Source organism: Tribolium madens, unplaced genomic scaffold, assembly GCF_015345945.1.
Source record: "Tribolium madens isolate multiple individuals breed KSU strain unplaced genomic scaffold, Tmad_KSU_1.1 Scaffold_97;HRSCAF=244;Tcas5.2_LG3a, whole genome shotgun sequence".
Taxonomy (NCBI): Eukaryota; Metazoa; Arthropoda; class Insecta; order Coleoptera; family Tenebrionidae; genus Tribolium; species Tribolium madens.
In genome coordinates, this window is record NW_025401069.1 from 14,066,277 (window position 1) to 14,082,368 (window position 16,092).

Here is a 16,092-nt window from a genome sequence, read left to right on the forward strand (position 1 = left end):
CCGACACTCTTTTTAGAGCGTTTTTTTTTCAGTCAGAAACCCAATTATTTCGGGAAATTTTCTTTAAAAATCACCAAAATTTACATAATTTTTAAATCTTTATAGAAGAAAATTGATAGTGTTTCATTTGGAATTTTTAAATTGTTAAAATATACARTRTTTTAGTTTRCTGCTCAAAGTGGCTTTGAAATTAAGTTGGCAGCATTGAATAATACTAAAAAAGATGAATACGAGATACACACCGTGACGCTAAATAACAAATAAATCTATTGGCAACACTGTATTGCCCRAGTGACATTAGCTTATTTCAAGTGAGTGCCACAAATGAATGACAATTCATTATAAAATTGTGTCATTTCAATTTGYTAGACAACGTTGCCAAATTAAGATCTGTATTCTACTAAATATTATTCAAATTGCCAATTTAAAATAAAGTTACTTTGATTAAAAATTTGAATAATGTTTTTTTTTCAACAAAATCAAATTTGAAAATTAGTACCGACTTGATGTTATSGCAATATGAAAAGGGAATGACGACGCAGGTAACGTCGTAAAAATCCTGAACGAGAATTCAGCCAGTAGAAAAAGAACTGCTGAGTCATAAAAATATATTGCCTATATTTTGCAATGCTGATAAAAGGTTTTGCACATCCAACGTKTAGGTGCAATAAATTTGTTTAGCTTAAATAATGCACGCTGAAAGCTTTTTTGATACAGTGATGAAAAAAAATTAATGTTTTATTTGCAATGTTACACGCCTGCAAAACTATACTAATCGATAACAATAAATCGCTCATGAAAGGTCAATGCCACTATTTTCCCACTGATAAGACTCCATTGTTACCACGACGGTCAATATCAAGTTTGTTTCACTAATTGAGTTGGCAACACTGAATTATTTATTGAGGACTGTAGATATCGACACGTTTGTAATAAATAAACAAGAAATGTTAATTTGGCAACCATGATTGTTAGTTGTCAAGTAACTGTCATTCACTGAGTCAATGTTGCCAAATTAAGACTTCAGATTCGTCGCCTACTTGACTACCATGTTTTTTTAAGCAAAAGTGTTTCAAAAAAATAAATTAGTCATTCGCCACGGCCTTTAATTATGCAAAATCGTTCGGTAACTTAGCTAAACAAAGAAAATTGTTGGTGGAAAGCACACACAAGCATTGAAACTCTGTTGTAAAGAGCTATTAGGGAAGTTTGGGCGTCTTGTTGGTGCTTTGAGAGTATCGTTGTCGATAAATTGAGCTTCAGAAGCTCATTAGCAATAACCATGTTATAAATTTCATTAAAACTCATCACGTAGTTTCATTTTTCTATAAGGAAATCCCAATTTAGTAACATAAATGTCAAGTCAAAGTCTTTTATTAATTAGTAATGCTATTAATAAAGATGGCACCGAAACATTAAAGTGGTTCATTACCCAAATGTGTGACCGGCAATGTTTTATTAAAGACATTATCCTCGACGTTAAAATACAATACTGGCGGCATTAACATTATCCCGGGGGCGACTGAAATTCAATTTCATAATAATACATTCCAGAGTGGGTTTTTTTTTCAGTTTCAGTGCCAATTCTCACATTTGAACAATTTTAACGCTTGATTGCAAAACTAGACACTTCCTGAATTAAAATTCAAGTGCCAAAGGTGTGGTTGAGACGCAGATGCCAACTGTAGTTAACGAACAAATGTGAAAACAAATGAGCTAAATGCAGACTTTCAAAACGATGTCATCATAGGAATGACACATTTTTAGACCAGTTCCGAAATAACCACTCAAGCTGGCGAAATAGGATTTTGCTTTTCTTGAAATTTGAAAAAATTAAAGGTGGTAAAAATAGACGAGAACTAGAAACTGCGCTCGTATGGCTTAGAAATCAAATAGTTGGCATTTCTAAACTGAAAAATCAAAAACTTTTCTTGATGTTTTAAAAAAGTCTCGATTGACATTTTTTTAATTTAAGGATTTTTTTAAAGAAATTTTTAAATGTTTTTTTGTAAGTTTAGAGATTTTATAAGCCGGTATTTCTTAAATTTTTTTTAGTCTCCCCAAATGTCTTTTGTAACACATTTTTCAAAAATCTAAATTTACCTTTTTTAATTTGAGCATTTTTATTTTGAAAATTTTTAAACGTTTTTTTGCAAATCTAGATATTGTTTAAACCGGTATTTCTAGATACTTCCTTAGTCTCCTCCACTGTCTTTTGTAAAACAATGTTTTAAAAAAAGTTTTTTTGCAAGTCTAGAAATTAAGTCGGTATTTCTTGACATTTTTTTAGTATCTCCAACTGTCTTTTGTACACATTTTTCAAAAATATCAATTTACATTTTTTAAAAATGTGAGCATTTTTATTTTAAAAATTTGTAAGCCAGATGAAGACACTTTCTCTTAATTTCCCCTCTTTCGCAGCACTATGTTTTGAAAAGTCACGATGATAAAAATGCTTATAAACTGAAATTTTGATTAGAACGGCAGATTTTAATGAATTTAGGATCAAAATTCTTCGCTTTAAAATCAGAATTCTAAGTGGCAACTAAGATAAATCGGGAAAAAATAAAGTTATTATAGACTAATACTATAATTTTTAAATGAAAAATTTTTCACCTTTTTTGTTAAAATTTTGAAACTAGAGAGAAAGTAGAGAGACTAATTACCGGTTTATAAATCGGAATTTAATGACTGTGAATGAAAGAATTTAAAGAAATCAGGTTTGAACGAAAAAATTTTAAGTTAAAGAATGGAAATTTGTCAAATTGCATTTTTAAAGATCTTTTTTGAAGCACGGAAACCTTGTATTAATTAGATTTTTAAAATTTTAAAATTTACAACACGTAATTCCTCTTTTGAAACTACTATAAATAGTATAGCTTTTTAATTGTGTGAAAATTTTGATTTTTTTGAAAAATTAAATTTCAAATTGAAAAACTTGTTTTTACTCGAACCACAAATGTTTTTTCTCATTAGACAACTTATTAAAGTAACAAAACAAAAACAAATTCTTTTAAATACATAAAAAAATATCTTCATGTATAGAGTACTAAGATTTTTCAAAAATGTAGGAAAATTAATTTGAATTTGATTTTCCTGCCAAATGTTTTTTTTTTGCAAGTCTAGAGATTTTATAAGTCGGTATTTCTTGACATCTCCCCAACTGTCTTTTATAACACATTTTTGAAAAATCTCAATTTACCTTTTTTAAATTTGAGAATTTTTATTAAAAAAAAATTTAAACGTTTTTTTGCAAATCTAGATATTGTCTTTGCAATACGATGTTTTAAAAAAATCTCGATTGACATTTTTTTAAATTTAAGCATTTCTTTAAGAAATTTTTAATGTCTAGAAATTTTTTTAATTTTTTAAAGTCTATGCAAGAATTTTGACTATGAATGTAAGAATTTAAAGAAATCAAGTTTGAGAGAAAATTTTAAGTTTAAAAATGGAAATTTGTCAAGTTTCATTTTTAAAGATCTTTTTTGAAGTACAGAAACCTTCTATTAATTAAATTTTCAAAATTTTAACATTTACAACACGTAATTCCTCTTTTGAAACTACTATAAATAGTACAGCTTTTTAATTGTGTAAAAATTTTGAATTTTTTGAAAAATGAAATTTCAAATTTGAAAAACTTGATTTTTATTCAAACCACGAATGTTTTTTTTTTCAATAGACAACTTATTATAGTAACAAAACAAAAACAAATTCTTTTAAATACATAAAAAAGATATCTTGATGTGTAAAGTACTCAGATTTTTCAAAAATGTAAGAAAAATATTTGAATTTGATTTGATTGATTTTCCTCCCAAAAACAAACAAAATTACATTATGCGAAAATCTGACAAATTCAGGTGATGTGACTAAAAACCCGAGTTATTTATTGAAAAACAAGAAACTCAAGACTAGTTTTGTAATAAAAACTAAACAGATTTATTAAGTTCCTCGTGTGCAAAAAAGTAAACATTCTCGGTGTAATTAGAGGAAGCACAAATAAGTAATTATTAAATGACATCAATATTTACCCACTTTGATGTTTTTGCGGTTGTGGCAAAAAGCTTAGTAATTTGAAAAAATGCTAAATATTGTGACAACATGTGTTGCTGTCGAAGAGATTTATAATATCATTAATTTTCCGAGAATTCTTGTACAGCAGGATATCGGCTTTTAATCTTTCTCAACTATGTAACAAGTGTGTTAATAAATGTGAAAAAAACACAAATTTTCTTTTTTTTTCTTCGTTCGCCGAAATTGGGAGAATTATTTCCCGGTCGTTGAACTTTTTCTCGAGATTATAGATAAAATATTGCCGAAAATAGAAACTCATTCGTGTTAACGAATTTATTTCTTTGATATAGGGTAAAGCCGGGAGAGATGGACTTTTTTTACACATCATAATACATATACATATTGAATTTTTTTTCATGTGTTTGAAAGAATGTGTTTTTGTTTTGTTACTTTTGCTATGAGAAAAAACATAATTTCACAAAATGTGGTCCATTTTCCCGGACTTACCGTACTTTCTAAACTACCCAATTAGAGACTAGTTGCAAGTCGTCTAATGGCCATGTTTACCCAACTAGTGGGACACAAGCTGACCAAATGAATTGCAAGTGGCCATAATGAAGGTAAATTTATGCGAATTGCTTGGTTTCAATGTAAAAACTCCTTCACAAGTGTCGCAAATGAATATTTAATCATCATTTTAATGCACACTGCGAGTAATTAAACGAGTCCAATCCGGAATATTAAAAATGTTTGCAATTTTTAAATAAGCTTTAAATTTTCACAATTACAAACATTTAAATTTAGTTATTTATTCGATGGTTGTGGTATTTTGTTGGTTAGTTGAAACGTGAAACATGAAAATCAATATGCAATAGTTTTATTTAATCATACGCTCATACAGGCGGACAGCTTCAATTAAATTACTAATCAAAGTAGTCCCTGACTTGAAATTAAATTGGCAACACGGGATAGTGTGGTAATTGTGTCGTTAAATAAATGTGGCAACACTGACTGTCATATACAAACGTCACGTTTTCATATTCAATTGTCATGCATTTATGACGGGACTGTTGTTCAAATACCCGTCACCTTTTTTGTCATGTTGGCAATAAATCGAAAATCTTAATTTGACAACATTGACTATCAAATACAAACGTCACAATTTCATATTCAATTGTCATTCATTTATGACGGGTCTTTTAACGAGATAGCCGTCACCTGAAACAACTTGACTATAAATAAGTTTGATTTTTGTCATCATGTTGGCAATAAATGTGAAATCTTAATTTGGCAATGCTGACTATTAAATTTAAATGTCAATGGAATAGTGTAGTTTGACTGTGTAAATCATGTGATTTTTATCGCAAAACAGATCATAAATTCTTAATTTGGCAACATTGACTGTCATATACAAACGTCACAATTTTATATTAAAGTGTCATTAATTTATGAGGGGTCTGTTAACGAGATAGCCGTCACCTGAAACAACTTGACCATCAATAAGTATAATTTTTGTCATCATGTTGGCAATAAAGGTGAAATCTTAATTTGGCAATACTGACTATCAAATTTAAATGTCAAAGGGATAGTCTAGTTTGACTATAAATTATGTGATTTTTGTCTTTAAATAGACCATAAATTCTTAATTTGGCAACACTGACTGTCAAATACAAACGTCAAAATTTCATATTCAATTGTCATAAATTTATGACGGGTCAGTTGCCGAGTTAGCCATTACCTGAAACCACTTGACTATCAATAAGTATGATTTTTGTCATCATGTTGGCAATAAATGTGAAATCTTAATTTGGCAATACTGACTATCAAATTGAAATGTCAACGGAATAGTGTGGTTTGACTGTGTAAATCATGTGATATTTGTCGTTAAATAGACTATAAATTATTAATTTGGCAACACTGATTGTCAAATACAACCGTCACAATTTTATATTCAAATGTCATTAATTTATGACGGGTCGGTTAACGAGATAGCCGTCACCTGAAACAACTTGACTATCAATAAGTATAATTTTTCTCATCATGTTGGCAACAAATGGGAAATCTTGATTTGGCAATAGTGACTATCAAATTGAAATGTCAACGTTTGACTGTGTAAATCATGTGATTTTTGTTGTTAATAAATTGTTAATTTGGCAACACTGACTGTCAAATACAAACGTCACAATTTCATATTCGAGTGTCATTGATTTATGACGGGTCGGATACTAAGATAGCCGCCACTTGAAACAACTTGACTGTCAATGAGTGTGATTTTTGACTATAGTCAATTGTCATTCCCCTGGATTACCAATAATTCAGTGTTGCCAATAGATTTATAGTTGCAAGATTGGTGATAATTCAATGTTGCCAACTGAATTCCACAGTCCACTTTGGTAAAAAAAAAATGGTGGATGCGCCGGTTCTGCCAAATGAGTAATCTTCGTGTTGAATTATGTCATTAGATGTTTGAGGATGCTCGAAATCAGTATTTTATGATGTTGTAATGCCGCAGACTTAAAAATAAATCAGTTTTTCGAGGTCAAGGTTGTGCGTTCATAGTCCGCTGATGTGTAAATAAATAATAATCACTTGGCGATGATTAAAAAATTCTTATTTCGTCTGGTGATAATGATTAGAAACCGGAATGATTGTTTATGTGGACTGACCTGTGACGGGAGCTTCTATATCTATCATCGTCTTTTCGGCGCGTAGGAGTTGTGCGCCTTCATTGATGATTCGGAGAGCTGCTGCTTCATCGATTCGACCCTCCAATATAAAGTGCTGTTTTAACACGTCCGGTCGCGGTTTTGCCGTCCGCTGGTCAAACACTTCGGCCACTGTCAACTTATGACTCGGTGGAAACGGAACAGCTGAAAAAAAACACAAAAAAATCAATATTTTGAATTATTACAAGGCGACAAAAAAAAGTCATGTTGTGACAACTTGACAAATTTTATATCATTTTGTTCGTCTCAGTGAGACAAATCAAATACACTAATTTTTTTTTTAAAAAGTCCACACACTTTGAACTAAATAATTTTTTTCTAATTTAAATGAATTTAAAATACTTTAATATTAAAAAATCATTAGTCAATAACTATTGGCAAACTTTTCTTCGAACAGTGTTCGAAGAAGTTCGAAGTAAATCGAAATAATCTAAGAAAAACCCTACGAGTATTTTTTTTATCATTACCATCGTGTAGAGCATCTCTATTAGTTGTAATCCAAAAAAATATACCGAGTAGTTTTTAAGATATGATTTTTTGAAGTTATGGATTGCTAATCAAGCATTGCTCCATACAGGGCTTTCAGTTCAAAAGTCTCAATAACTTTTGACATTGAGTAAATGTATTTTCAAGCAAAAACAACATTAGTTATTAATTAAGTTTCATCCCCTAGTCGCTAGCCACCCTTACTTTAGAATTTTAAATGGCACCCCCTACTTTTTGAAACATTTTCAGAAAGGGAATCAATGAGCGTATCTAAATGTCAAAGAAAAAAAAATGTCGATTCGTTTTTCAGTAAGGGGTGGTTTTATTTTTGAAATTTTCAGTCCTAGTAGCTTTTGATTGAACTCAATTTAATTTAAATCAAAAATATGTCGATATGGATTGCGATGGGAGAATTCAAAACCAACATTAAATACGTTTCAGGTTTCATCCCCTAGTCACCAACCACCTTTACTTTAAAATTTTAAAGAACCCCTCCAACATTTTGAAATATTTTTGAAAGAGATGGAAAAAAGCTTATCTGACTGTAAACGAAAAAAAAAATTTTGTCGATTCGTTTTTGAGTTAAGGGTAGTTTTATTTTAGAAATTTCCATCAGACCTAGTAGCCTTTAACTTTGATTATGTGTCATCTAATACATTTTATTAAGAAGATGGTGATTTCAACAATTCAGCCAAAATTTACTATATGACAGTTAAGTTAATTAAAAAATTACTTTTATTTAAATTAAATTGAGCTGAATCAAAGGCTACTAGAATTAACAATTTCAAAAATTAAACCAACCTTAACTAAAAAACGAATCGACAATTTTTTTTTCTTTGATAGTTAGATACGCTCATTGATTCCCTTTCTGAAAATGTTTCAAAAAGTAGCGAGTGCCATTTAAAATTCTAAAGTAGGGGATAAAACTTAAAATGCAACTAATGTTGGTTTTCAACTTCCCCTAATCGACCTGTTTTTGCTTGAAAATCCATTTACTCAATGTCAAAAGTTATTGAAACTGGATCCTTTTGAAATGAAAGCCCTGTATAGGAGAAATGCATGTTAATCTTACTTAAAATTGCATTTTTATAAAAGTATTTGTTTTAGGACTCTTCTTTTGCTTAAAAATGGTTAATTTCACCTTTTTTGTTCTAATTAGAATAAACAAAAACTGTTTGTTTACTTAAAACAAATAAAGAGTTCCTGCGTACTAATTAAAGCAAATAAAGAGTTTTTTGTTGTGAAAATAACCACTGATCATTGAGCAAAGAGAATCTAGAAGTTTAAGGCACGAGCCTTAAATATAAGGGCAAATATTTTTCAAATCAAATCACTTTCCATTCAGATTTCGACTTGTTCACTTTGTTCTAGCTTTCTGAACTTTTTTTGAAAATTTTCTGAGCAAATGCTTTCTCATCACTTTCGAGTGATGTTAAATGCAATAAGTCACCTGATTTATTTTGTTGGTACATTCTACGATTATCTTCAGTTAGCTTGTAGGTAGTAGTTGTTGTGATAACAGTTGCACACGAAGCAACTGACTTATTACATTCAACATCAGTAGAAAGTGATGAAAAAACATTTGCTGAGAACATTTAAAAAAAAAAGTTCAGAAAGCTAGAACAAAGTGAACAAGTTGAAATCTGAATGGAAAATCATTTAATTTGAAAAAGATGTGTTCTTATATTTAAAGCTACTGCCTTTGCTCATTGATCAGTGGTCATTTTTACAACAAAAAAACTCTTTATTTGCTTTAATTAGTACTCTTTGTTTGTTTTAAGTAAAGAAACAGTTTTTGTTTATTCTAATTAGAACAAAGAAGGTGCAATTGACCATTTTTAAGCAAAAGAAGAGTCTTAAAACAAATACTTTTATAAAAATGCAATTTTAAGTAAGATTAACATGCATTTCTCCTATATGGCGCAATACCTGAATAGCAAACCTTAATTTTAAAAAATCAGATCTTAAAAACTACTCGGTATATTATTTTAAAAATTTGGATTCGTACTAATAAAAAGATGCTCTACACGATGGTGACAAAGAAAAAAAAAATACTCGTAGGGTTGTTCTTAGATTAATTCGATTTACTTTTGTTTGCCAATATTCAATTTCAAATTTCATATCATCCTAAAGGGCAAGGCCATCCCTTTAGAATGGTCTTTATTTGAAGGAAATCGGCCTAATAGTTATTGAGTAATGATTTTTTAAAGTTAAAATATTTTAAATTCATTTAAATTAGAAAAAAATTATTTAGTTCAAAGGGTGTGGACTTTTTGTATTTTTTTTTAGTGCATTTGATTTGTCTTACTGAGACGAACAAAATGATATAAAACGACTTTTTTTGTCGCCTTGTGTTATTTTATAATTTTTTTAACATCGAAACAAATCCAGCAATTCCTTCAAGTTTGCCCCAGGAGTCCGCACGAAATATTTCTTTCATATGTCAAGAAGTTTCCAGGAACTGGAAGAATATTTCCACTCCCTGGAGTGAATTTCCAGACAACGAACCTTACGTTTTTCCGCATTCTGACTCTGACTACCGAAAGCTCTGTGAAATTGACTTATTTCCTCCGAGAAACTCTAGAATTATTACAGAAAGTGATTCCATCGCAAAAATTAGCATTGCAGTTAAAATTGAGACTGTATTTCAAAAATTATCAACAATTTTTTGCTTTTTAGATTTTGGTATTAAAACCCTAAAATAAATAAATAAAAATAAAAAATTGGTGTTTTAATATAAATTATCGAAAAAATATTCAAAAATTGTCAATTTTTTGACAATTGTCATATAACAAAGCCATATTTACTTTTTTTTATAAAATACTGAAATTGACAAGTGAACTGAGAAAAATTAATCTCAAAAAATGTCAAACAAATTTTTTGACAATTATTTGTTTAACATAACATAACTTTAACTATCCTTTTTTTGAAAGTTTAGTTTCTTTATAATCTTTTTTAAAATTTTGCATTTTTTTAAAAATTGTCAAATAAACTGACAAAAATAGTCAGATATTGTCATTAACGAAAAAAATTTCAAATAGGAAAGCCATATAAATGTTTGCTTTAGTTTGTACTCAAAAAGTTGTAATTTTAGCATTTGTACATTCTTCCAAAAAATATTCAAAAACTGTCAATTTTGACATATTTTATTGTTTTTGTGAGCACAAATTAAACAATTATTCTTCGAACAAAAGAAAGCAAATATTCTCAAAAAATTAAAAAAAAAATTTACTACCATTTTGAAACCACAAATTGCTAAATTTTGTGTTCATTTAACACATTTTCCATGAATATACAGTAACTCCAAATGGTAACAAGTTGACAACATTTGAGAGTTTCGAGAATTTTAACAATTTATTTTAAATTTTGGTATCAAAACCATGAAATACGTAAATAAGAATAAAAAATGGTGTTTTTATATAAATTATCGAGAAAAAAATTATTCAAAAATTGTCAGTTTTTTGTCAATTGCAATTTTCCAAAAAGGAATTATATAAGTCATATTTACGTTTTTTTACAAAATACTGAAATTGACAATTGAACAGACAAAAACTAATCTCAGAAAATGTCAAATAAATTTTTTGACAATTATTAGAAAACGCAAACTGGTGAATTTTGTGTTCATTTACGCTGTTTTCCACTCGATCAAAACTTTAAACTATGATTTTTTTGAAAATTTAATTTGTTTATAATCATTTTTACAATTTTGTATTTTTTTAAAAATTGCTAAATAAACTGCTAATTTAATAGGTACTCGTATTTATCGGCTTTTTTCAAATTTTGCTATTAAACCCTTAATGGAAATAAAAATTGATATTTTTAATATAAATAATCGAAAAAAAATCAAAAATAGTCAACTCTTGTCATTTATGAAAAAAAAAAAATTAAATAGCAAAGCCATATAAATAAATGTTTCAGTTTGTGGTCAATATTATTATTGGTGTCAAAAAGTTGTAACTTTAGCATTTGTACTTACATTTTTCGAAAAAATATTCAAAAACTGTCACTTTTGACAGATATTATTGTTTTTGTAAGCACAAATTAAGCAATTATTCTTCGAACAGAAGAAAGCAAATATTCTCAAAAAAATGTAAAACTTTTTGACTACCATTTTAAAACTATAAATTGCTAAATTTTGTGTTCATTTGACAATTTTCAAGTTGACAAAATTTGACAATTTTGGAATTTTATCATATATTTCTTTGGAAATTTGGTTAAGTTATCATCATTTTGCAACGTTGTCTTGCATTAATAGTGTGACATTAAATTATTACAAAATTATTATTTAACGAGTTTTTTTAGATACTCGTAATAAAACTTTAAAATAAATACGTAATTATGAAAAAAAAGTATATTCAAAAATTGTCAAATTTCGTCATTTGTTTCTCAAAATATTAAAATTTGTAGTCAGTAATATTATTGGTGTCTAACAGTGGTAATTTTAGTGTTTGTATATTTTTTCAAAAAAATATTCGAAAATCGTCAAGAATTTTGATATAATTACTATTCGTCTCAAAAAATGTCAAAATTTCTGACAATGATTTCGTGTTCATTTATCAAGTTTTACACTCATAAAAATATAGGCACAGGATTTGACAATTTTGGAAATTACATTTGACACTTTTACAACTTTTGTAATGTGTGACATTAAAAAACCACAACTCTAACTCAAAAAAGTCAAATAAATCAAACTGTTTTTCCAATGTCTTGAAATAAGTTCGATAATGTTTCCCAGCACTAAACGCGCTCAAGAATCATAAAAACATCCGAAATGCGTAATTTTCAAAAATTCAAACTACCGATAAAGTCGACAAATAGAATTGTGCTGACCTCGTAAAGGCAATTTAACACCATTTTTTATTACCACTTAAATAGCGACAATAAGATTATAAAAAACGACGCTGAAATTATATCTTATTTACCTCTATTTCTTTCCAGCTGACTAATTAGCAAAATATATCAGTTAAAAAGTAAACAACTAAACTATTATTTTTATTAATCATTATTGACATAAACCAAGTTTTAAATATTTATTTTGTCATGTTTAATTCTGGTTAAAAAATACAATAAAACAACAGCAACGTTTTCACTACATTTTTTTTATTTACTTAATGTGTTTCAAATTGTTGCAAATAATTGCTAAGCAACTGCAAATTTATATTTTAACAGCTAACTGTTACTTAGCAACCGAGTGAGTTTTCCCAGTAATTTGGAACAGACTTTACTTCTTTCCTAATTTTTTTCGACTAAAAATAAAATGCAATTGCATTTAACATTGTTATTTATGGTATTTGTGTGATAGCAGGAAACTTTAAATCATAATTATGTAGTGGTATATGGCGACACGCGATTAACATTACATAAGTGCAACAAAGTATTCTTTGAGTGTTTTAGTTCATTTTCCAATTTTTTTTCACTTGAAATAATGGCTGGTTTATTGTTGTAAAACTTTTCGACTTTTCTGCAATAAGAAGTGTTTGAAATCAATGACTTGTTGAATTCCTTTTGTCGGCTTGCAGATAACACGATGATGAATTAACAAGCAAAATTGTGTCAGACGAGATTCTTTTACTCGATTTTGTGACCAGATATGGTGCCGAAACGAAAGAGTTTTTGTGTTTTTTTTGAATGGAATGCTTCAGTGTTAAATTTGATCATTTATCTTTATACATACATGCGCCAGAACTCGCGCCCCAGAGAAAAATTTCAAGTAAGATAAGATACCAAAAACATGGAATTGGTAAAAAAAATGACCTCTACATAAAAAAATAACTAAATTACTGGTCCGAATCAGCAGAAATACAACGATAAAGATAAAATAAATTAAAGTAAACTTCTACAAAAGTCGAAAGAAAAAAAAGAAAATTTTCAAAATTAAATTTTGTTGAAATTTTTCTAAAATTTTTTATATTTTTCTAGGATTTTAAGAAGGTTAAAGCATTTTTTACCAAAAAACAAAATATATTTTGCCAAAACAGGGCGAAAAATTGCAAAATTGACTCCAAAATGAATTTGTTAGCGTTTTTTACCGAGAAACTCACAAAATTTGGGAAATTTTGTTAAAACAAGGTAAAAAATAATAGAATTAAGTCTAAAATGTCTTATTTTTGTTTATGCATTTTCTAAGATTTAGGGCATTTTTCCTGCGAAATTAAATTGAAAAAATTTCCCAAAACGATGAGGCAAGATATTGTAAAATTAAATCTGAAATGCGCTATTTTTTTAAAAAAAGTTCCAAAATTCGTGAGATTTTACCAAAACCAAGTAGGGAATTCCAAAATTACTTCTGAAATTCACTATTTTTGATTATTTTGGTGAATTTACGAGTAGAGTTTTACTGAGGAACTTAATAAATTCTAGATTTTGCCAAAATAAACAAGAAAATTGCGAAATTAGGTCTAAAAAGTTTAGTTTTCACTTATTTTTAAACATTCTTTTAATCAAGAAACTAAATAAATTAAAAAGATTTTGTAAAACAAAGCAAAAAATTGTAAAATTGGTTCTGAAATACCTTATTTTTTATGATATTTAAGAGCATTTTTTATCTAGAAACTTATTAAATTCCTGAAATCTTGTGACAAGGCAAAAAATTCCAAAATTACTTCTGAAATGCATTATTTTCAAATATTTTAATGAATTTTGCTAAATTTGTGAGATTTTAAAAGACCTTATTTTTGCTTTGGTCACGTCAGGTCAAGTTGATAAGTTTAAAGCATTTTTTACCAAAAAACAAAATATATTTTGCCAAAACAGGGCAAAAAATTACAAAATTGACTCCAAGATGAGTTTGTTGTAAATTTAGTAGCACTTTTTACCGAGAAACTCACCAAATTTTTGAAATTTTATTAAAACAAGAAAACAAATAATAAAATTAACTCTAAAATGTCTACTTTTTGTTTATTTTCCAAAATTTAGAGCATTTTTCCTGCGAAATTAAATGAATTTGAAAAATTTTCCCAAAACGATGAGGCAAGAAATTCTAAAATTAAGTCTGAAATGCCCTATTTTCTAAGTTATTAAGCGTTTTTTCCTAAAAAAAAAACTCCCAAAATTCGTGAGATTTTACCAAAACTAAGTAGGGAATTCCAAAATTACTTCTGAAATTTACTAGTTTTGTTTATCTTGATGAATTTAGAGAACTTAATAAATTCTAGATTTTGCCAAAATAAAGCAGAAAATTGCGAAATTAGGTCTAAAAAGTTTTGTTTTCACTTATTTCGATAAGTTTTAAACATTTTTTTAATCAAGAAACTAAATTACCTAAAAAGATTTTGCAAAACAAGGCAAAAAATTGTAAAATTGGCTGTGAAATACGTTATTTTTTATGACAATAGGAGCATTTTTCACCTAGAAACTTACTAAATTCCTGAAATCTTGCGACCATAATACAAAAAATTACAAAATTAGTTCTGAAATGCAATATTTTTACTCATTCTAAATTGTAACTCTGTTTAATGTTATTTGTGGCTTTTATTGGCAAAATGTTTGTACCTTTACTAAATAATTATAAAAAAAACATATACAAGATCATCAGTTGAAGTATAAAATAGACATAAAAAATGTCAAATGTCAAAAAATAAATGTCAAAATCTTATCTTGAAATTTTTCTCTGGTGCGCGATTTTAGACACACCCTGTATATTCATATTTGGAGTTGAGTTGAATATAGCCCAAAATTTACTATGAAATTTAGAGAATTTCTAAAATTGTCAGCTTATACTAAATTTTTGAAATCGGACCATAAATAAAAATTCTACAGGACCTGTCGTTTTTTAAAAATCATCCTGTATATTTGTGACACTTTAAAATTCATGAAATAAAATTTATTTGCAAAGTTTGTCGAGCAAAACAAAGCACGTCAAATATTATTAAAATTTATTGGCGATAAATTAGGGCGCAAGTCCTCTTTTCTCCCAATTTCTCTAATCCATAATTTGCGATATTCATTACAATTTACAATCCTGCAGTACTTTAATTAGAGACATTGCGAGAAAGCGTCAAGAATCGTGCCTTTGACACACCTTAAAGTGGCAAATTTTTACTTGCTAATTTATAACATTGATTTGAATTAATTTGTGGGTCTACTTTCCCATCCTAGATACTTCACTCCACCTTTTTTCGATCATTTTAGAAACTACAAACTATTTAATGCGTGTAATTACGTCATTTATTAAAAAATCTCATACATCTAATTACGAGGCAAACTGCTTTGATAATCTGACAGTGTTGCCAGTTCAAAAAAATAAATTCACCAAACCCTCGAAAAATGACATAATTTTCGGCCTAATTCTGTGATTTTTCGGTCTAAGTGCGTTTGCGCAAGATTTTGCAAAATAATTGAGTCTCTGATTCAATAACGAAGTAATTCGAGCGAAACAACCTAAAAATAATGTCAATTTCGATTTAAATCTGTAATTTTTTTGCCTGTTTGAATGAAATTTTTGGATTTTTTTTTGGTTTTTATTCTCAAAAACATACTTAAACACCCAAAAAAGCAAAAATAACGCTGTTTTAGCCCAATGTTGCCTGTTTAGCCTGTTTGTTGAATTTTTGGTTTGTTTTTAATGAAATTTTGCGAAATAATTGTGTTTCTACCTGAAAAAGCATTCGAAAAAAAACAAAAATACATTGTCATTTTCGATCCTGTTGAATAAAATTTCGTAAAAACAAATAGAACTATTTTTAACCATTTGAAAATTCTTGGATTATTTTTCTCATTTGACGAAATAATCAAATTAAAGCATAAGAATTAGGTAAAAATATAGTATATTTTTTTTATAACAATTTAGTGATTTTTGACTGGTTAAAACACAAAAAGACGGCAAAACTGGCAAAAAAACGGATTTTTCAGCTTAAAAATCTTCTTAATC

At 28.2% G+C, this 16,092-nt stretch overlaps 1 protein-coding gene across 6 annotated transcripts in view; it reads right to left on the reverse strand.

Moving 5' to 3' along the window:
- The window catches only part of LOC123015051 (serine/threonine-protein phosphatase 2B catalytic subunit 2), an 82,410-nt gene that overhangs the window by 46,694 nt on the left and 19,624 nt on the right, over positions 1–16,092 (reverse strand). For all 6 annotated transcript variants that reach the window (XM_044414484.1, XM_044414483.1, XM_044414488.1 and 3 more), the window contains exon 2: positions 6,678–6,881. In XM_044414484.1, the coding sequence (XP_044270419.1) occupies positions 6,678–6,881 (204 nt within the window). The remainder of the gene's footprint in view (positions 1–6,677; positions 6,882–16,092) is intronic.